General features: G+C 45.0%; 1 protein-coding gene across 2 annotated transcripts in view; it reads right to left on the bottom strand.

Moving 5' to 3' along the window:
* The window catches only part of znrf3 (zinc and ring finger 3), a 68,844-nt gene that overhangs the window by 29,149 nt on the left and 17,714 nt on the right, over positions 1 to 21,981 (bottom strand). For both annotated transcript variants that reach the window (XM_069178439.1, XM_069178440.1), the window contains one exon: positions 3,068 to 3,190. In XM_069178439.1, coding sequence (XP_069034540.1) covers positions 3,068 to 3,190 — 123 coding nt within the window. The remainder of the gene's footprint in view (positions 1 to 3,067; positions 3,191 to 21,981) is intronic.

The raw sequence follows: 21,981 nt of genomic DNA on the forward strand, positions 1-21,981 counted from the left end.
TCCCCGAGTCACATAGCTGAAGATCCGAGTACAAGTTAAATCACAGTAGTATCAAGCAAACTTGTTCCGAGTTAAATTTCAGCAAACCTCAAACCAAAAACACTGGAAATAAAATGAGGAAATGTTGAAACCACAGGCTAGGCACAGCATAGATTTATTATTTCCCCTACTCTGGTGGAGAGGTCATCTGTTTTCTACCTGAACTACTTCCTCAATTAAAATGTTCCTCTTAAAGCTGGCTGGGTGACCATATATGCATCAGCCTGTGAGGACTGGCCACTCTAACCACTGCAAAGCCTCTTCCTCAAACTCAGTCATGTCTAAATAGAGGAGGGAATGCCCATCGCTGCATGTTGACCAGCTCCGGAGCACAGCTGGGGGGCCTTGTGTTCCCAGACACTTTATATTTAGGCGTGCATTAGAGTAAACAGCATCTTTTCTCTTGCAGTTCGGTTTTGTGTGTTCGCTGGGATGCTGTAATTGAGTGGAATCTAAATTGACCAGACAAGACCCGACACTGTTGGTGGCAAAGTGGCAGCAAAGTGGAGTGGGCTCTCTTGGGTTCAGTCAGGGGCCAGTTGGGTAGGGCAGGAGGGGGGGGGGCGGGGGCTACCGAGCATGCGGCCAGACCAGGCGGGGCGAGTGTGTAAGAGCGAGCGTAGTATCCGGAGTGGGGCTGGGCAGAGTGAGCGGACTGGCAGGGGGTAAACACTGCACTGTCTGGGCCTGGCAGAAGCGGCAGAAGCAGCAGTGCCAACGCAAAGCACCCAGCTGTGTTCGGGCCCCGGGCGAAGGTTTGTCAAGATGCAACAATGGGCTTTCCCTGCTCTAATTATAGTCCCGGCTGAATAAACACAGAGGAAACCGAGGGGTCTGGTGGTTGGAGGGGCTGGCTGGGGGCCAACGGGTCACAGGCCGAGGTCCCTGCCATCCTCACTACGGTGTCCTTTATCAAAACACCGAACCCAGAACGTATAAAAATGGCCAGCTCATTAGCGCTCTGCTTTAACTGGGTCCGCTGAGCGGAAGCCGCAGGTCTCTCATACTCGGGGTGTCGTCCCGGCTCAGTTGGCGAAGGCACATGCCATGTATCCACAACATGCTGGACGTGAATGTGGCCCTGTCACATAGTGCATCATCCACCCTTCCCATGGTTCATGTCTCTCTTTTAGATTGCAGCAGAAAGTCGTAATCGCATATTAAAACTAAGAACCCGGTTGTCAATCAATCAAAGGCATGTGCCACAGATTCATGGACCATATTGGACTCCACTAATTCACCACTGAATTTCTATAACATGGTCAAGAGTCACAAATCAGTTTTAAAAAGACTGAACTTGAACTACAGTCTCCATGTGTGTTATGCTAGGAGCAGCTATAGTAGCCTTGAGGCTGTACATATCCTTTCATACTTACAGTCCTCAGCCTACCATTAAAAAACAGTTAAAACTAGGGATGGGGCACGAGTTTGGAATAGCTGTAATAACCGATGAGTATATGCGACTATCGCTCTTCCTTATTTCCCTTGTTGTTATTGGCGTCTGGTTGTAATGCGTTACTCCAGCAGGTGGCGGTAATGTGGCGAATATTCAATTAAAAGTTAAACAGTTCAGAGAATTTCCAATCGTAATTAGATGTACAAATATAGCTATATAAAATAGAAATCCCCATTCCTATTAAAAACCATTATCTTCCTACAGACTGAAAAAATGTCAGTCTACTGTTAACAGGGCTAAGTGGTAAACGGAGTCCACTCTGGAATTGTTGACTTGTCCTCAAACATTAATTGAAGACTATTAACTATTGAGCAAAGACACCTGTCACAACAATAGGGTTTTCATTTCAGTCGAAGAGGACTTTGAGTGCCGAACTTTACGTGAGTTTTTCAGGTTTCAATACAAGTATGCATCATCTAGGTGGCAGCAGCCATCTCAAAACAAAGTGCACCATCAGCCTGTCTGCAAGGGCTCCTTAAATTATGAATGGCTGCCATCTTTCTGTCACTGGGAATTCACAGGATAAATTAGACTACAACAAATACCCCCCCCCCCTCCTCCTCCTTAACCCCCACCCCTCCTCCAGGGAATGTTGGTACATTCCATTAAGAGGAACACTTAATTAAAGCCTGATAAAACACCACTCGGAGACTCCGGAGGGGTCGGGACTTTGGGAGGGAGGGAGGGAGGATGTGGACTGGGGGGGGGGGGCTGGTGAGAGACGAGGGAGGGATTCACTTCACCCACTTTCTAGCAGCAATGGGAAGTCAGAAACAAAATAAAATGAAATCATCCTTCCGTGAATTGTCTCTGGCCACAGAAGATCAAAGATAAATTCTGAACAGGGTTTAATTAAGTACAAAGAAAGGAATTTTCCTTTACTTCAGCTTGGCAGAGGAGACTGTCGACACACACACGCACACACCTCATATTCATGGTGCCAAATATCTCAAAACCTCAACAATAAATTAATACACCTGACAGTGTTGTTGTCTATTTTGATCTGTACCCTCAAGACAGAAATCCAATTGTCATTGTTTCAGTGTATTCATGGCCCAAGAAGTGAAAAGCGTCTGTAGATAAAATCAAAACTCTGGCTGTTCTGTGCCTTAAAAGTCAATGATTATTTTTACCCTGAATATACCAGACAACCTTCCAATATGAAATGAATAAAGCATTTTATCTAAAATAAGCATTAATACCACAAATCTATTTACACATTAAGGTCTCAAAATGACTCAACTGCAATATGTTTTAACGAGACTGAGATGATTTTATTGCATTACTCAACTCGCCTACAGTGGGGTTTTTTTGTACGCACACAGAGTGAATGCAAAGTGATAGTCTAGAGTGCAGTGCATACAGTATTTTCCACTGACCTCCTGCAGAAAGTTTAAACTGTTGCTATAGCTGCAACTATGCGTCCACTGCCGTGCTACTTTATTAGCTTTCTAAGAAGGTGTGCGTCAGTGGCGAATAAAATGACCCGTGGAGGTTAAGTGGGATTAATGCAGCTGGTGAGACACTGGCAAGACACAGAAACTTAAAAAGCATAAACCAAAAGTTCTTTACCTTTCCCAGCACAGTGAGGCAACTGGGGTCCAGCTCCGGTTGCTCGAGCTTCACCACTCCGACCCAGCCATACTCGTACAGGTCCTCTTCATCATTATTGTTACATAGTCCCAAAGGATGCATCTGCAAAGAGGATACAAAGGGATAGATAAGGATTTAACACCAGCACTTGTCATGCACTAAAAACTGGTTCTGGAACAAGATGCAAGAAAGTCTCAGATAAACGTGTCGTAAGGTCAAAAGGCCCAAATAGGGAACCAAGTTTGAGGGTTTAAGGGTTGGAGGGTTGGAGGCATGGGGGTAAACTAAGGCCCAAATCCATTTCCCATCCTGTGGCCATCCACGAGTGCCCTCTACTGGGTTGTGGCCCTTCACAGCGGAGCTAGAGCTAATTAGCTTAAAATCTTAAACTAATGAAATGGGGCACCACTTGTTGCATCAACGGTAGCCGCAATTCTCCTACGTTATTATTATAAAGTTCGTAAGTCTTCGGAATTTAATTATTCAATTTATGGAAATATACAGCATGATGACAAAATCAGAAACTCAACTATTAATGCTCACGAGCAAAACTTTATTCAATCTGTTTGAACCAGATATAACTTTATTATCCCAATGCTGCAATTTAACATTACAAAATGTATCTTATGGACCATTTTTCATGCCATGTTGCTTCAGTTTGCAAATCATTCTTCAAGGACTCCGTTTGGAGTCTGCATTTGAAAACTCTCCGTTTGAAGGGCTTGATGACCTCTAACCCTCTAACCCTCCATCCCTAAAAGAAACGGGACACCCTACCTAGTGGTCGGGAAATGGTGGGGGCCTAAAAATTTAGAACTGCACTAACTATCTTTGATACACCCCCTCCCCTTTTGAGGGAATATGGCAATTTATATTATCCATAATTAAGCATAAGAACATTATACATCTTCAAACTATTTGCAGTGTGCTTAGAAATCACGCGGGATCCAAACATACAGTAGAGCACTCGAGCTGACCTCTCAAAGAATAGCAGCAGATAAGCAAAACTGGGATTTATGTGCTTTCATGGTTCTGCTGATGCGGCAGATTTTTTTTTCCTGGATTTCTACTTAAGGAAACGTGCACTAAGTCTACTTACATTCTTTACCACCTCAAATGATTAATGTTGCTGCCATTGCTATTGTGCTTGTGCATACACACACAATGACCGGCTGCATTTTATCTTCTCTTATTAAATTGGAAAGGTGGCTGCTGATGTTTCACACCAAAGCACAGCAAACACTTGTCCATCAGACTTCCCTCAGATGTCAGCTCATTACACTTAAGGCCACTAAATCATCTCAGTTCTCTGCCAAAAAAAAAAGCTCTGCAGGAGCCAGCACCTAGACAATATCTTAAAAGGAGATTGAAGGTGAAGGAAGGCAGACATCACCAACACTGACTCACTTCCTGTGTCCCCCCAGACGCAAAGTATCACAGGAAGAAGAAATCTTTAACCCACAGTTTGACATCAAGAGCCCAGAAGCATTTCTATCAACAGTCATTGCAGACCATCATTTGAACAGAGCAATAAAAAGATAGAAACACAAACCAAAAAGAAAATGAAAAGAAAAACTGGGGGACAACTAGAGCTGTCGGCCATTCACTAAGATGAACTAACGATCTGGCCAAACAAGGTGGGATTAAAACTGTAACCAAGTGGAGTCCCCGAATCTTGGATCCGTTCCCTCCCCTGGCAACGGTGCAAAGACAAGCTCCTGTATTAGCATTAGAAGTAGGCCAAACTGACCCGCGGGCCACTTATCCTATTAACCCAATGACCACGGCACCCCAATCAGCACACACCGAGGGTCCGAGCCCTTAGGCCGCTCTGATGACCTCAGATACCCTTCTCCCATCGGTGACCCCTGACCCTTGAACCCCACTTCATCACGTTGGGAGCAGGTTAGTTGTGCAGCCGGTCAATTGAAGAGATATTCAGAAAGAGCCCCTGGTCACTTCAGTGCCACAAGGCTGAGGGGGTCAAGCCCCTGACCTGGAGGGTTTTTTTGGGGGGAGACTTAGCGAAGAGTAAAGGGGTCAAATGCAAATTCGGTGGACTTATTGAGGAGTCATAGGGAAGGAATGTGGGCAACGTGTGCCGTTCTGGAGCTCAGCGAGGTAGCATCTTTCCCTCTCTGCCTTGGGGGTGAAATCTGACGAAGAGGCACCAGTTTTTGGAGACATGAAGACAATCCTATAGCTTTAAGGCATCAAAGTAAGAATGGCATTTAAGACGAAAGACATCTATTCCACACACAGTCCGTCTTAGACTCTGAATTGCACCTTTACAGGAAAAGAAAATCCTTGAATCCTCCACATCAGGCCTCCCACACACCGACAGAAACGTGAAGGATTGGGCTCCAATGTCCAATCACAACCCTCTGAAACAAACGGAGCATCCTCGTAGCAGAGTAAAGAACACCAACGAGGAGGTCATCATCAAAGCTGCTGTGACTCCAAAGCAATTTTCACAAGTACAAATGGCTGCGTTTCAGAGGATTCACTGCTGCTTTCTCTCATGTACACACAGGTGAGCCGAGAGCTGCAGCGCTCTGCCTCGCTGTTTGCAAGATGGATATCGGCCTCAGGCTGACGCAGGCAAAAAGGCAGCGCAGGTATACATTACATACACATTTGGTATGATAATTTCAGAGCATGCTCTCCCTTCTCAGCTTGTGGAGGACGCCAAAATTGAAGGGGAGGACAAAGATAAAAGAGTTTAACCTTGTCCAGGTTCCAGTCAACCTGCGTATCCCGACCTGCTCCCCCCTCTCCCTCCCCCACCCCCCTCCAACCCACATCATCATCACAAACCGGAACATTTCTCCGTTGCTCACCGCACATCCCAGTCAACTAAGGTAACATTTTGAAATTCATGCGAGATACACTGCGAGCGTGCTGCTGGGGAGGAAGCGGAGTGAGTCGGTGTGGGAGGAGATCTGAAGAGAGTCTCCATCTAAACCAGGACCAGGAAGTGGAGCGCTGCTGGCTGTGTGATCATGACCTCTCTCTCCTGCTTGGCTAGCAGCTTGGATGGCAGTGGGGAGCCCCGCCTGCGCCCCTGGGCCCTGAACACTAGGCCATTGTGCGGGGGCTCTTGCACTCCAAATGGGACAGTGTTGTTGTTGTGGACCATGTTGTTATTTTAGAGGCTGGCCATTGCACCATTATCTCCACCACAGGGATTTTTTCTTTTTTGTCAGATGTTGACGTAGGCGTTGATGGATGTGGGGACGGGGAGCAGAAGGAAAAGGTTTGGATGAGAGATGGTGATCTAGTGAAGTGGGTCACAGCTACTGGCCGTGCACACAAAAGAGTAACAGCGCATATGCAAACGTGCCCACACACACACACACACACACACACACACACAAAATGAGACTGTTCGCTCTTGTGTTCCAACTACTAGCTTTCCCTGCTAGGCCCCAAATCACACAAGCTCAGCCCACTGGAAACACCCGCTCGCTCCACTTTGTTCCACTTCGCTCTGCTCCTTCGTACCCGAGCTTTGGGTAAAGGGCATCTGGCGCCCCCTAAGTGCCACAAGGGGGGCGGCTCTTGTTCTGCCCGGCCTGTCCTGCCCCTGGGGAAGGCAGCCTTTCACATGAATATCTCGTTACACAGGCCACACTCTCAATGAAATGCTGGCAGGGGTTTGAACTCCACCTGTCACTCAAGCTAGCCACGCCCCCTCCAGCCAATCCCACCTCCACCTGGAGGGAAAGTTCTTGTTCATTTGTGATACCATCTTCTTAATTAATCCCTTAGAATATGAAAAGTCAAACTATGGTGAAGCAGTTGCAGTGACTTTTTTTTTTGTCATTGTAATTTTTAAAAGTAAAAAAAAAAAAAAAAAAAAAAAAAAAAAAGTGCTATTGCTGAGTTTTGTACGTCAGGTTTGCATGGCAATTTATTTACATTTTTTATACATTTTCAGACCAAATGTAATCATAAAACAAGAATGAAAGTTCAAATGTAAATCTAAAGATAAAATGGTTTAATTAGATTTTAGAAAAGAAGACAAAACTTTCTGTCACTGCAAGTCCTTTATGGTGGAAGAGGTGACCTGATAACTGTTGGTAATTGGATCAAAACAGGGCCCTACTTCTAAAAAACTCCCACCATCACCGCCCGCGAACCCCCACCCCTCTCACCCCCCAGCTCTCAAAGGAAATCAAAATGCAAGTCACACCATCCAATGCCATTCTTCTCCGTCTGTCTGTGACACAATTCGCTCAGCCTTTGATCATACAACAACCACTTCTACTGCCTCCTCCGTTTCCCTCCTCCCCTCGCCACAACCCCTTTTCCTCTCTTCTTCTAAATTATTGGTGGCCCTGGTTACAGCCCCCACATTACCCCCCTCCTTCCTCCTGCACGTCCAAAACAGTCACCCTACTCTGCCCTCACCACGCTGTAGTGACCTGCCATGAAAGAGCTGCTCTGCTGTGTAGTTATGCAGGTTTTTTGGTACAAATTCTATTCTCACTTGCACGTCAGCGTGGACAGTAATGGTCGACAGAAAAAGCAACAATCGGCAAATCATTTTTTTCACTTTACTGAACTTTTTAAAAATCATCAGAATGCTTTTAAGATCTCAATAACATCTCCAAACATCAGTGTTAGTACATGACAAATCCCCAAAACACGCTTTTTTTGAGAGATAGAAATTTGTAGAGCCCGACTGGTACTGGAGTTTTGGAGCCAATGCCGATATGAGGAAGTAGAAAAATGTTGTGGATGTATCAACCGAAATGTGGTCATAAGACGTGCCAAAGATATGGAATGGAGACAACATACGTCATAGTTTAACAATAAACTGTATTATCCAAAATAAAATCACAGTGAGCCTCACTTGGAGCATAATATTATATCGAACTATAAATAGAAAAAAGAAATAGAAAAATGCATAATTATCAAGTATCTTTGTCTGAATTCTGGCACATACTTGACAACATAAATGCCGACACCAACACATCTGTGATAGGCTGATATCGGCCAGTAAAAGAGGCCGACTGATAAATCCGTCGGGCTCCTGTAATTTCAAAAAGGTGATGCTCCACTCCTGCTTTTAGCTCCACCAGTGGGGAACTTGAAGGAACACGGTGCTCATTGGGCACCAACATCTAACATTGCAGAAGAATTTGCTGAACTGCATGTTTATTTAAAGTTATACACTTGCTGAAAGTCGGTGCATCGTATGCAAAGCATTACAACAAGGCTTCAACACACCAGGAGCTCAAAACATCAAAGGCAAGTAGGTGGATTGAAGAGGAGGATGATCCCTGAGCTAAGCCCATCTATACAAGATGCAGATATAGACTTGCACTGAATGCTCTTGAGGCATTAACTGTAAAAAGTCTTATTAGAAATGTGGAACAACAATGTTTCACTTAAAGCTGTTCCAAGGCTTCTTGCAGTGGCATTTAGGTCACACTGAGGGCGAGCTTCTGTCCTAACAATCAAAGCTGCTTTGTTGTCTGAGGGCATGCCAGCTACAGACAATTTTTACGGGATCTTTGTGAAGCTGGCTGAATGATTAACCGCACAGATCTGTTGTTCTTTGGATTCTTTTATACATTTTGGAAGACGAGCTGGCACCCATTTCACATGCACACAAAATCTCCGAAAAGAAAAACCTGGGCACGACGCCAGTCCTCTCACCCACCTGCTTCCCCGGTGCTGTGCGTGTGTTTACGTATCTCTGTTTGAGCACAGGCGTGTGGAGAAGGTCCGTGTGCAGCCTGAAACACATCATGGGTGACCGAGGGGTAACTCGGTGGCATCTCTCACTGCTCGCCGTGAACTCGTTCACCCCAGCGACGGAGCATCCCGCCCACCTCCCCGAGCCTTTAATTCAGCTGACCCCTCCAACCTCCTCCGACGCCCCTCCTCATCACCACCTCCTCCAAAACCTTCCCCTCCCCAGCACTGTGCTTCAGCCTCCCCTCGCTATGAGGGGGGGGTATTGTCAACTTCCTGGAATAACACACCAGTCTTGCCAGCAGAGGTGGTGGGCGGTTGTGTTGAGGGCATATCTGATCACAGCTCACAGAGTCTCCCCCGGAGGACCTGTGGTGTCTGTCAGAGTCTCATAACACGCACAAATCTCAGAGCTGTTTTGGAAGAGAAAAAATAAATTCCAGAGTTGTCTGCAGCAGAATGGTCAGAACAGAGAAGAAGACACACAGAGAGATCCACAGTTACACAGCCTTGAGCCTCAGTACATCTGCAGACTGTCATAATGTAGCAGAGCATATATGAAAAAACGTATATATATATATACACACATATATATATATATATACACGTATATACACACATATATACGTATATACACACATATATGTATATATATATATATAATATATATATATATATATATATACATATGTATGTATGTATGTGTATATATGTCTATATATGTATGTGTGTGTGTGTGTTTGTGTATATATATACATACATACATACAAATATACGTATATATACACATACATATATAATGGGATTTGTGTCTGCTTGAATTCGCAAATAATGACTCTGTAGATAAACCATTAGTTCGATAAAGATGTCCTTTTAAGGCCTTTTAACTTGTCTGCGTGGTATTTTTTACGCAGTCAAACTCGTGGTTGAGCATTTCTACTTTGCAGTTTGCCAATATCAGTGTGAAAACCATTATGTCACAAGCCTAAGGAACCAATCCTGTCAGCTTGCAAGGTGGGACTTTATCAAGCCGCTGATGGGGAGGGTGGAAATAGAAGCTGGGACTTTTTGCATATTCATAGATCTGCACATACTGAATTAAGGCGAAGGTGTAGAGTCATGTGTGAGCCACCTAAAGTCATTAAAGACATTAAAGGGTATAATTGATGCCCAGAGAAAGACTAGAATTCAGCTGCAACGGATGATCATTTTCATCAATAATTGATTAATCAATCTGTAAAATTTTAAAACTACTAAAGTGTGCTCATTACAAATTGTCTGGTGTTGTTTTTTTTTGGAAAACAACAAGTATCTTGACAACTTTGACTTTCACCAAAACAATAAAAACACCAAACTAATGAGTCTAAATTACTGTAACAACTGCAAACCGGCACATAACATGGATGCTCAATTACGTACCATCCAGCTAACAAGAATAAAACGGCTGGCTACATCACACAAACCACCACAGCGTCAACACAGCAGCAGCCCTTCCACCAGCCTCTGTACTGCCACTTCCCTGACAGCAAACTGGTGTCGGTCATCTTCCCCCGCTGAGCCCTGCAGGGCAGATACGGGAGCCTGCTTTGACCAATTACAAACGTGCTGGTGCTTAACCCACAACACCACCAGCTCTTAGTAACATGGACACAAATGACCTCTCTGTGCCAGCAGTTCAGACCGGCAGGAAACATAATGAGGGTGAAACACACGAGGCAAAGGTGTTTGTTCTGGTGAGCAAACATGGCATCCTGATTTATATAAAAATGTGAGAAAATACTTTCACTTACACTCTCTCTCACACACACACACACACACACACACACACACACACACACACACACACACACACACACACACACACACACACGCTTCATTTTCCAACTACCAAGTCTGTCTCACCAGCTGCTGTATCCAGTCACATCCCATCTACAAATAACAGGGCTGCACACAAACTAATGATTTACAGTGATACAAATACAATACAACTGAACACACAAACTGAATGTTTGCCATCATTATATACAGCAAGCTTATAATTTGCACGACGTATGTAGAAGTCATAAGTCGAAGGCCTCCACCTCTTCTACCTTTCGTCCCTCCACATCACCTGTGTTTCACTATCACACCTTCCCCCGCTAGCCCGCAGACACACTGTCCGAAACCCTGAAGAGCTCAGACATCATGTTAGACAGAGGAAGGAAATCAAAGTCTGACTCTCGGCCTTAATCCAAAAGATGACCTGAAAAAAAAAAAAAAAAAAAAAAAAAAACTTCCATGGAAGCAGGCAAGGACAGGGAGCGTCTCTGCAGCATCATTTTAGCTCAGGCTCTGTGAGGTTAAGCTTCGTGATGTGTGTTTACAGACCTCACCGGTAGGATTTACAGCGAGGGTCCTTGGCTGCAGACAGGTTGGAGTTCCCATCAGTCTTAAAAAGGAGACACGTCTGTTTGTTTCTCAACAATTAAATCTCAGGTTTCAGGCAGAACTACTGACCTAACAATGACCCTGAACTTAAATCAAATTTGAGAATCCAATAAGTTACTTTATTAAGTAACTTAATCAATTTCTTGGAAGTGAATGTGGGACAGATCAACATTCTTACATCAGAAATGTGTCCACTCTTGGTGAACTTGCTGCGCTGCTCTCTAACTTGTCAGTTTTCTGCTATTAAAAAAATGTCAGTCCAGGTATTGAGTGGTTTGCTTTCCAACCAATAAATAATATGCCTTCAAGGCTTGTTGTGGATTCAATTCATTCACTTCATATCACAGTATGTCAGGCAGTTGCAAAACAAAACTACGTGTGTGGGAGTTTGCTTATCCTCCCTCAGAAGTTCAATGTCAGACTGCACAGGGGGAGGAAATGAGCACACGGAAGGAGCAGGAGTTTTGAATTGCAGCCTTCTATGTATAGCATGCACAAATAGACTCACAAACTTAAATGCATGCACTAACACACTACATTCACATGCAAACCATCCCCTCTCACTCTCTCAGTCACTCTTTGCCCCTCTTGGTCGCTCTCTGCCTCTCTTTCCCAGCCCTAGAAATAACTTCAAAGAGGGCTGGTAGCCTTGAGGAGAGAGGGAGCTGGATCCAGTTACAGAGGAGCAGCTGGGAGGGCCCTACAGGTGGGGCCGACACTCCTCCTCCTGTAACACTAGCACTGTAAAGGGATCCCTCTGCTTCTCTCAAATAATAAAGACTTCCTCCCTTTTGTCTTCCCCACTGGGACTAAAGGAACAATTAGCCAAGCAAGTTCTGCATCCACCTTTTATTTTGGCTGACTACAAGAGGGAGTGAAAAAAGACAAAACACTGGAGACTAAAAAAAGGGGGATTTGTCAATGTTAAAACATTAATTACATTTTTTTTTAGGCAAATTAACTTCAGTCTCTTCTGGTAAGTGAGCTGATGAAGTGCATCAAAGGAATAATAGTTTAATAATAGATTAATAATAATAATAATAATAATCAAAGACAGGAAAATAAAGCTTGAGGATCTCAGTTTTAGTCTCAACACTAAAAGGGAAACTTTTATTTTTGTCAAGGCAGGGCTGAGTATCATATCCATCTTATATCGATATAGTTGGATGTTGTAATATCATGATATGGCATAAGTTAGGATTTTTTGTGGTTTTAAAGGTTGCAATACAGCAAAGTGACACCAGCTCACGCGTCGCCGTGATACCGCATCTTCTGAACAGACCAGATTCTGTTATTTGCCACTTTGTTTTTATATCCACACTAATGATGATTCTCTATCATAATCCTGAACGTGTGAATAATTTGGAAAGGCACCAATTATCATCCCTACAGTATCATTGTAATATCGATATCAAGGTAATTGGTCAAAAATATAATATTTGACGTGGCATCCTGATTTATATAAAAATGTGAGAAAATACTTTCTCTCTCTCTCTCACTCACTCACACACACACACACACACACACACACACACACACACACACACACACACACACACACTGTGCCCCCTCCTTAACTTCCCCTGAAAATCACCTCCACACCATCTTCATGGCAACAGGCAAAGCAAACAAGTGTCATGGTTTCAGTGTGAGCAGGGGACGCTGGCGGGGGACACCTAATATCATGTAAATGTCCTGATATGTAGCACAAGGCACTGGGGTTGACAGCTTTAACACTGAGCAGGACGCCGAGCTTGTGACTCTATTAACTCTCCGCGAGTGCATCCCGAAACCGTCAATGGCCCGCGCACGCGTGTGTGTGTGTGTGTGTGTGTGTGTGTGTGTGTGTGTGTGTGTGTGTGTGTGTGTGTACGCACACTCAAAAGTCTCCTTGGTGTCACTTTCAGCTCTTCAGTCTTTAAAACCCAGAGTGACACGAACAAAGGACAGGCCGACTAAAGTTCAGGGGTCAACATTGGGCTGGATGCCACCATTTTCAGGGGAGTGGAAACAACTGCACCCGCTACATGGAAGAGATCGCAGCATCAGTGCGCAAACATAAAGTAACAACAACAAGCAAACATATTGCCGTTGTGCGGGAGAGGCTGCTGCCCTTATGAGGACGATTATGAAAGTAGGTGAACACGCGCATAAATTATATGTCAGCATCAAGGTGCCACTGTGAATTAATTAGCATGACTAACAATGTGACAAGCAGAGGGAAATGGGGCTCATTAATAAACAACTCCATACAGCACACAACTGCAGAGTAGCGAGGACACGTGTTCCTTCTCCCCAACAACTTGAAGACGTCTCCGCTTCACAGTCAAGAGGTAATTCTTTGTATTTCAAAAAAATAATAATAACAACAATATGAAGAAATTCATTGATTGTTTTTGTCTGGAAAATACTCATGACAAATTCCCAGAGGCCAAGGTGACATCTTTAAAATTCGAAAAGCCAAAAAAATCTTCACATTTGAGAAATGTAATAAAAAATAAATATATTTTTTTGCCACAAATATTTTTATATTGCCACAATAAATATATATATATTTTTGCTTGAAACAAATGATCACGTATCAAATGTGTGTCCTTTTCTGCCCGTTGACCTACTGACTGACTCATCCTTCCACAATAACCCTCCACAATATATCAAACAAACATGTTCTGCCCCTGTTCAACACCACATTCAGTGTTTGTGCAGCTAGATGAGGTCCGCTGCCAGCCCCGCCCCAAATATCAGTGGCACCCCCCCCTCCCCGCTCCAGCCCGCCCCATAAAACAAAAGTCAATGTCACTACTTAATGAGCTATGATTAATGCTGCTGCAGAATGGCTGGTGAGGCCTGAGGAGGAAGGACGGAGGCTGGAGGGTGCACATACCTGGCGCTGCTCGCCCGGCTCTGTATGTGTGCCTGTGTTGGAGGGCTAAGGGGTTGAGGTTGCTAAAAGTGGACTGAGGGGAGGATTGCAGTCATCAACACCTTGGCTCTGAGTGGTCTTTGATGTTGCGCGGCGTCTTTGATGGCCCTGGCCATGGAGGAATGCTGCTCTCCCTCCCTCCCCTCCCCAAAAAGCCCCCAGAGCTGAGGAATGCGGCGCAAACTGCTGCTGCTGCTCGGCCCGCTGGAATGGGATTAGAGCATAGGCCCGTATTGCCCTTCCTCTCCTCCACCCCCCCACTCCCCCCATCCTCCCTCCCTCCCTGCCCTCTTGAGTGGACAACATGGCATGGCGGCAACCTTGTCCAGACCATGGACTCAATATAAAAGTGGACGAAGCATCTGGGTCTAAAAAACGAGGCCGATGTGGAATCGCCTTAAACTGCAATATCAGAGTGCCACTAAAAGTTGGCTCCAAAAGCCTCCAGTGCCATAAACTCCTGTTACAAATTCTCTCAAAGAATTGGAAGTCAACACATTTTTCACAAGCTGTTTTCGGTTTTGCTGCCTTAAGTCACTCTTGGTTTTAAAAATAATCCAGTCATTAATTAGAAAACAAGCCTGAAAAAGCAGTTTTTGGGGGTGTGTCTGTCTGATTGACAGGCCTGTGGCGCAGTCAGGTTTCAGCGATCAGTGGGCGGGACTTAGTATCGTTAGTATCGGGTTTCCAATCAGATGGAGTTAACCCTCAAACCACTCTGAACTAGCAAGATGGCGCCTGCCAAAATCCGAACTCCAGGCTTCATTACGGAAGTTCACAAACCAAAGGGCGACTCACCGACGTCACCGTTGGTTGCCGCTGGGTTCGGACGCAACGTTTGGGGCGACTACTTCATTCACCGTTTTCTACGGGAACACTTCATCTGTCTAACTAACAAGCTGATGGAAAGAATTATTTTCATTATCAATTCATCTGTAAACCATTTTCTGAACAGCTGATGAACCATTTAGTCTCTGATGTCAAAAAAAGATCAAAAAGTCCACCCCAACTTCCGAAAGCCGCCAGTGATGTCTTCAAATGTCTGTGTAGTTCAACCAGCTGATCATAACGCAAAGATATTCAGTTTACCGTCACAAGTGAGAAGCTTGAACTATCCACTTTTCTGTCAATTTCAATCAATAGATGAATTTGCTGAGGATTAATTAATCAATTATTTCAGCTCTTCGGCAGTTCAGCACTTCATTTTACACGTTAGAACATGCCTTCAGCTCCGGCTTGCTGAAATCACATTATCAATAATAATATTAACATATTTGATGTTGAATGCACTAAACTAAAGTGATTCACACCAGGAAAAGGTCAACATTTACTCAGTAGCCTCAGTTTCTAAAGATGTTAAAGACTATCAGATCACATCACAATTTGAATTTGAAAGTCAGTGGATGACGATATTATAAAATAAGCCGGCTCTTTCAATTCTATTTGAGCAGTCTCCATGTGAAGTTTAACATTTCCAAAGTTGAAGCAGTGGTGGCCAGCAGAGATCGAACACGTCCAGGACGGGCCGCTGGCGCGAAGCAAAAAGCTGCACCCAAACCCCGATGCTCTGAGATAGCAGATGAAGGAAATGGAAACACTTCAGATGACCAAAGTCACTTGCCAAAAAATGCACAGCAGCCGCAGCGTTTCAAAGCGGAGCGGCGAACATGAAATCAGAGTGACTTCGCTCTCACACGGCGTGTGTGTGCGAGTGTGTGACAGTTCCAGCAGGAGATGAGAGTTGTAATCCAGCCGCTCTCAAAGGGGGGAGACAGACAGGGCTTTCTGCAAAGGTCGGGTTCATTTTGTCCTCACACACACTTAATGTAGTGAATGACCTTCCAAACGACAACTGCACAAACAAGCCGTTTTGGCCCGGCGTGCCGGTGTGTCTGTCCAGGCTCGGCCAGACGAAGCCGACCTGAACGTTGGCTCCCAGCGCGCACCGTGTTTGCTGAGGATCGTAGCCGCCCGCCAGCCAGAGCCCAGAGGAATGTGGACTGGACTTACAGTACATGCACATGTTCACGCACTTAAATGAATGTGTACACAGACGGTGGGTTTCATACAGTAACTCCCTCCCTCCTTACCTCTGCTTCCCCTGTGGCCACAGAGGTTGGGGAGGGAGAGAGGCAGCCAGCATTAGTGTTGGTTTCAGATTTCGGCCGCCTCCGACTTGTTTTCTTTAGGAAACACTTACTGGGGCTCCGACTACACCAGAGGAAGAGCTCACCTGCATCACTTCCGGGTCTGAGGGGTCGAGGTCAGGCTGCACTCGGGGGACGGAGATGAAGAGCGGGCTCACCGTTCAACCACATGTGGAATGTGTTAAGTGTCACCAGCAATTACCTCATGATTTTGTTTCAAATGTACTGACCTTTAAAGAAAACAGGGAGGAATAAGCGGTGGTGGTTTCGAGAGATTGATTTTCCTTGTGAAAACTGGCGCACATAGAATCAGCTTCTGACACTTTCCCAACTCTTTTCTTGGCTCGCTTGCCTGTTCCCCCCCCCCTACCCCTGTCTGTCTGCCTTTCTTTCTTTCTTTCGCTGGCTCTCTTATTTCTGTGAATGGCTGCATGATCACCTTTCATGACAACCTAGAGGGGAAGGGAAGCTCGATCCAGGAGCTCAAGGCCCTCTGAGTAGCTAATGATATTCCAGAGGAAATGAGAATGTGAATAAACAAAGCCGGGGCCATTTCCAGGAATAATGTGAAACATGGAATCAGAGGTGCTTAGATGGAGAGTAGGGAGTCGTCATTTGGCTTCCGACTCATATTCCTTCAGGGGAGACCTTGATGGCAAGAACAGGAGCATCGGAAGCTATTTGGATCCTCTCCAAACCACCAGTTATTTTCTTTTGTTGCAGCTCCAAGGAAAAGACCGGGTCATGCGAGTCTTTCACGCCAACACTAATCATATACCGTGTCTGCTTATATAGGCTAACAAATTGGTAAATTTCAAATAAATAGGTGAGGAAAAGTCGTATTACAAGAAAGTCAAAGTTGTATTTGAGGTCATCTGGAAAGAGTGTCATAGTTCGGAGCAACAAGTGAGCCTCCATCCCAGTAAGCATCCTGGTTACAGTTCTTCATGAACTACATTTAAGGGATCCACATCTTTTTATTTTCTCTACGTCATGTCTTCATGTTAAAAATTTAGTTTCAGTCAGTAAAATGCTATCAGATGTTTTTAGTTTTTTTAAGTCTCATAGAAACACTGGCCTTTAAAATCCAGCATCAGTCAGTCTCTATAGATATACAGCAGTTGGACACAGCAACTCTGAGGAACATATGGTTTATGGTTTAAGTCCTGTACCAAGCAAAAGGCCAAACACTCTATCCCCGCTTTGGGTTTAGACAGTTAGCTGGACCTCGATCACCTTGAAGACATCACAGGCAGTAACAACTAAACAATTCACTCGCAGACATTTTAGATAGATCAATCGATAATGGGGATCCTCCGTTGCCGCCTTTACACAGAGAAAGCAGAGAGAGAACTTTTCAGGGCTTTATATGTTGACAGCAGATCAAAAACAGGCCTGAAATAAAAGCTTTTATTCTTTCAATCACAACCTATTCTCTTCTGATGCCTCCGTTTAAAGCACCTTTTTAAAAACTCTTAACACACTGGGAGGGCATGAGGATGGACCAGCAGGCCGGTTTATCCCACCTCTGAACTTGAAAGCAGCAGTCATCTCTGCGTGTGCTTTCTGAGCCTCTCCCTGGGCTCTTTCTGACCGGTGATCAGGTTAGACAAGTCCCTCTATTCACAGCTACACAGCAATACCGATATCCCCAAAGAGACGAGGAGGAGGTGGAGAAGTAGAAGGGAGAAAAATCCCATCTGAGAGATTAACTCGCAGCACCCAACCGAGCCCGAGCCGGGTTCACTGGCTCAGTCAGTCCTATCTTACCCGCTAGTCTCTTGTTCTAAACCAAAGCATGTCTTTGATACTCGACTGGAAGGAATCTGGAGGCGTTACAGGTTTCTTTTGTGCTTCGCGCTGCACAAAGTTGGTGTGTGTGTGTGTGTGTGTGTGTGTGTGTGTGTGCCAAGGCTGGGATTTCTTTTCTTTACCCCCCCCTTCCCTCCTCCTTTCTTTTCCTCCCTCGTCCCCTCTGCCTTCATCTCCTGCTCCCCTTCCCCCATCCCAAACACCAAATCAGTGAATCATATCCATTTTCTCTCTCTCTTTTTTTTTTTTTTTTTTTTGGATACCGTCACAAAGTTTTTGTTGTCTAAAAGCTCAAACTCTTCCTTTGAAAGTTGCAGACCTGCTGTTTCTGCGGATCAAAGCGGCCATATTTGGGTGTCGACCAAAGGTGGTGACTGCTTCAGAGGAGCCTGAGGGGTGGATAAGGGGGTGGGATTTTTGGACAGAGATGGAGGGCAGAGGAGGGTGGGGGGGGGCAGTTGGGGTTGTGTGGGTGAGGTTTGACTCCCCTTGGAGATTTTCTTAAACCCATTACATCAGCTTTTTTCTGCTTCATGGGCTCCAAGACCAGAGCTTTTGTGAGGGTAGAAAATGACCTAAATTGACATTCAGAGGGGTTGTGGTTGGTTAATTGTGGCCAGGCATTTTTTGGCATAAATAAAACAAGATTCCAGAGGCTTTTTCCTCTAAGCCTTGTTATGGATTCTGCTTCTTTGTAAGCGTGGCCTCCAATAAATGTAACGTGGTCATACGCGAAACCACGTGAGCTTTCTGCAATATGCTTCAACCTTGCAGATCAAAAGGGACGGGGGCATACTGTAAAAATGATTGCGAAGAAGTGATTTAAAAGAAAAGAAAAGAAAAAAAAAAAAGCACAATATCAAAGTGAGACGTTGCTAAACACCCACACTGTGATTCAGCTTTTGTAGAAACGTCGACAGTCCACACCGACTGTGCAGCACTTGCTTTCTGTGCTTTTTGAGAGGCCAAAATATCAGAGTGCCTCCGAGCTTTGATCACTAAAAAAAAAAAGAGCCTGTCAAAGTAGTACATCCGCATGCAGTGGCTCCCTTTCAGTTAAAAGTGCATGTTTTTCCCCACAGATATGATCGCAGAGGTTGACGTTCTGAAAAAGCGGTCAACACAAGCTCTTCTCAACAAAAGGGAGAGTAGAATCAAGAGAAAAGTGTGAAATAAGAAATGATGCAGCAGTCCTGCTAAGCTCTACCCACACATTCTAATCAAAAGGCTTTCCAATGGCTGGCCTAAAAAACATAAAAGAAAAAGGAGAAATTCAAAAGAGGCCACTTGCTGGTGCCGGGCAAACTGATCAGCTGCACATAGACTGTCAAAAGCTAGTGGGAATGTCAAAAGCACCACTGATCTCTCTCTTTCTCCCCTAATGTGATCAAACAGTGGTTCGGTCCCTGGAGGAGGTCAAAGAAAGAGAGCGAGAGAAAGTGAATGGGAGCTTTGGTTCACCGTAGGAAGCCGGCCACCAGCAGCATAACCAAGCAGCGAGCACAAAACAACATGCTGTCTCTCAAGCTTCCTTTCAGTTCCACGGCGAGGGGGAAAAGAAGAAGAGAGGGAGAGGAGGAAAGAGTGGCTGGGCAAACAGTGAGGGGTAAGGGGCTCAAAGGGGCCTGGTTGCCCGGGTGAGGGGAACCCACTGCCCCAACAATGTCCACATCAACCGTCCGGCGACGGGCCAGACCCCGCAGAGGTGCGCTCCCAGTGTGCTTGGAGGTCAGTGGCATGGACAAAAGGGATTGGAAGGGCCGTACCCTGGCAGAGCAGCTGGGCTCAGGGTATCCAAGCTCAGGACTACAGAGGTGTGTGTGTGTGTGTGTGTGTGTGTGTGTGTGTGTGTGTGTGTGTGTGTGTGTGTGTGTGTGTGTGTGTGCCCCCGCACACAGGATGAAGTGTGCTTTCAAATCTTTGAACGCATCCCAAACCTCCGCTCCCTTAGTGAAGTTGCAAAATATAAGGTGCTGCTATTGTAGTGTTTTTCCCCACTCTGAAAACCCTCAAATGTCCCACAGCACAGAAACACAGGGACGCCACAGGCGGATGTTATCGGTTTTTGATTGCTACAACAAGAAAATACAGTTTGGTACGGCATGACGACTCTACCCGTGAGCCTCAGGCACTGTTGCTATGGAGAGGAAGGCAGTCACAGGCACAAATCAGAGCTGGGGCAAATTCAGAGCACCTCACCATCCATAAGTCCATGCAACCTGATTCCAACTGTTGGATGTTTTATCAGGTCCCTACAAAGCACCAGTGCACATTGAGGTTTTTTTTTTCCTTTTTAACAAAACAGTCAGATGTTTTGTAAAATGTTTTAATGATTTCCCGTCAGAGGCTTGAAAGTGCTCCAAGTCACCTTACACCACCAATGCAGACTAACTTCCTCAATCTTGGATGCTCCACATAACTCCTCCCACTTTGCAACTCCAAAGCAGGCATTTGGCTCAAATTTTTTTTTTTGGGGGGGGGGGCATTTCCGTTACCATAACGATCGGGCCACACCTCCTTCTGGCTGCTTGAAAAACAGTGAGCACACACAAACCAATACACTCAGCCCCTCACTGTCCCTCCACATACACCAATAAAAGGGGGGTGGGGCTGCAGGGTGATCGGACAAACACTGTTCTTGGACCTCTGCCGAGCGGAGCTATTGTGCAGGGGCACAGTAAAGAGACGGAGAAAAAGGTTGGGCAGGAGTGGGGGTGGGGGTGGCACTGAGGTGGCTTCAATGGCCGGCTCCATCAGTGAGTGGAGATAAAAACAAAAAAAAGCAGAAAGGTGCCAAGTTGAGTTGGTGAAAAAGGCAGTGGCAGGTGTGAGCAGGTGAGGTGGAGTAAGAAAAAAAAGGATTGTTGTGTGTTCTGGGTCTGTTTGTGTTCAGATAAGACTGACACAGTTTGGGTCCTCTTCCAAGTTGTCAACCAAGAGTCTAACCAAACATTCAGCTATTCAACAGCAAATATGTATTATATATTTAAAAACGTTAGTACCAGTCCCACTAAGTTATAGAATATCAACTAATTTATGGTTATTGTTGCTTCAAGTTAAAAGCTAAAATGATTTAATAGGGGTTCAAGTAGCTGATTGGTGACTGATTCTAGATTAGAATTGAGCAAAAGGACTTTAAATGGTCAGAACTCCTGATGAAAACTATTTTTCATGTGGATTATTATGTGGAGTCATTTTTTTCTCGTAAGACAAGCTCACGTGGAGTTTTGTAATTTGGGTGAACTCCTTTTTTCTTAAAAAAAAAAAAAAAAGAGAGAGCCTCACGCTCTTGTATGTGTGCGTCCTCTACTCGTCACCTCAGAGCCCCGTGAACCGAAGGTCTGGGTGCGGATCCGTGTCACCCGACCATCCAGTCTCAGCTCAGACACCCACCTGAGGACAGGACCTGTGGATTTCAAACATTCCTCTGCAGAGATGTGCTTTAAATTCTCCCACTTAAGTAGTTTTTGATTTCATAAGACTTAAAAAGTCAACTCACAAATGGAATTTATTAAAAATGTAAAATAACAAACCACAACCACCGGGGTGACAAATCATTTCGGACAGGGGACATGCAAGCCACCCTGTCAGTGTTACCACAACATCAGGGACACTTGCAGGCAAGAGAAACACTAAACTGGCATTGTCTCGCCGCCTCTTGCAAAGCCTGGACCTCCCCAAAAATGTATGTTTGCGCTCTGGGCAACACAACATTTCCCTTTCTGCCACAGGAGCAAAATAAACAGTCCACACGAGGGCAAGGGAAAGAGAAAAGTAAATTTTAATTGGTGCGGAAATAATTCCATTACCATATAGCTCCTTATAAAGGATGATTTGTTCTTTTGATCGGCCCCGGAGAGTGTTTATGAAGTCACTGT

Source organism: Embiotoca jacksoni, unplaced genomic scaffold, assembly GCF_022577435.1.
Source record: "Embiotoca jacksoni isolate LCO1_2020_lvr unplaced genomic scaffold, fEmbJac1.0.p SCAF_8, whole genome shotgun sequence".
In the NCBI taxonomy this organism is placed as follows: Eukaryota; Metazoa; Chordata; class Actinopteri; family Embiotocidae; genus Embiotoca; species Embiotoca jacksoni.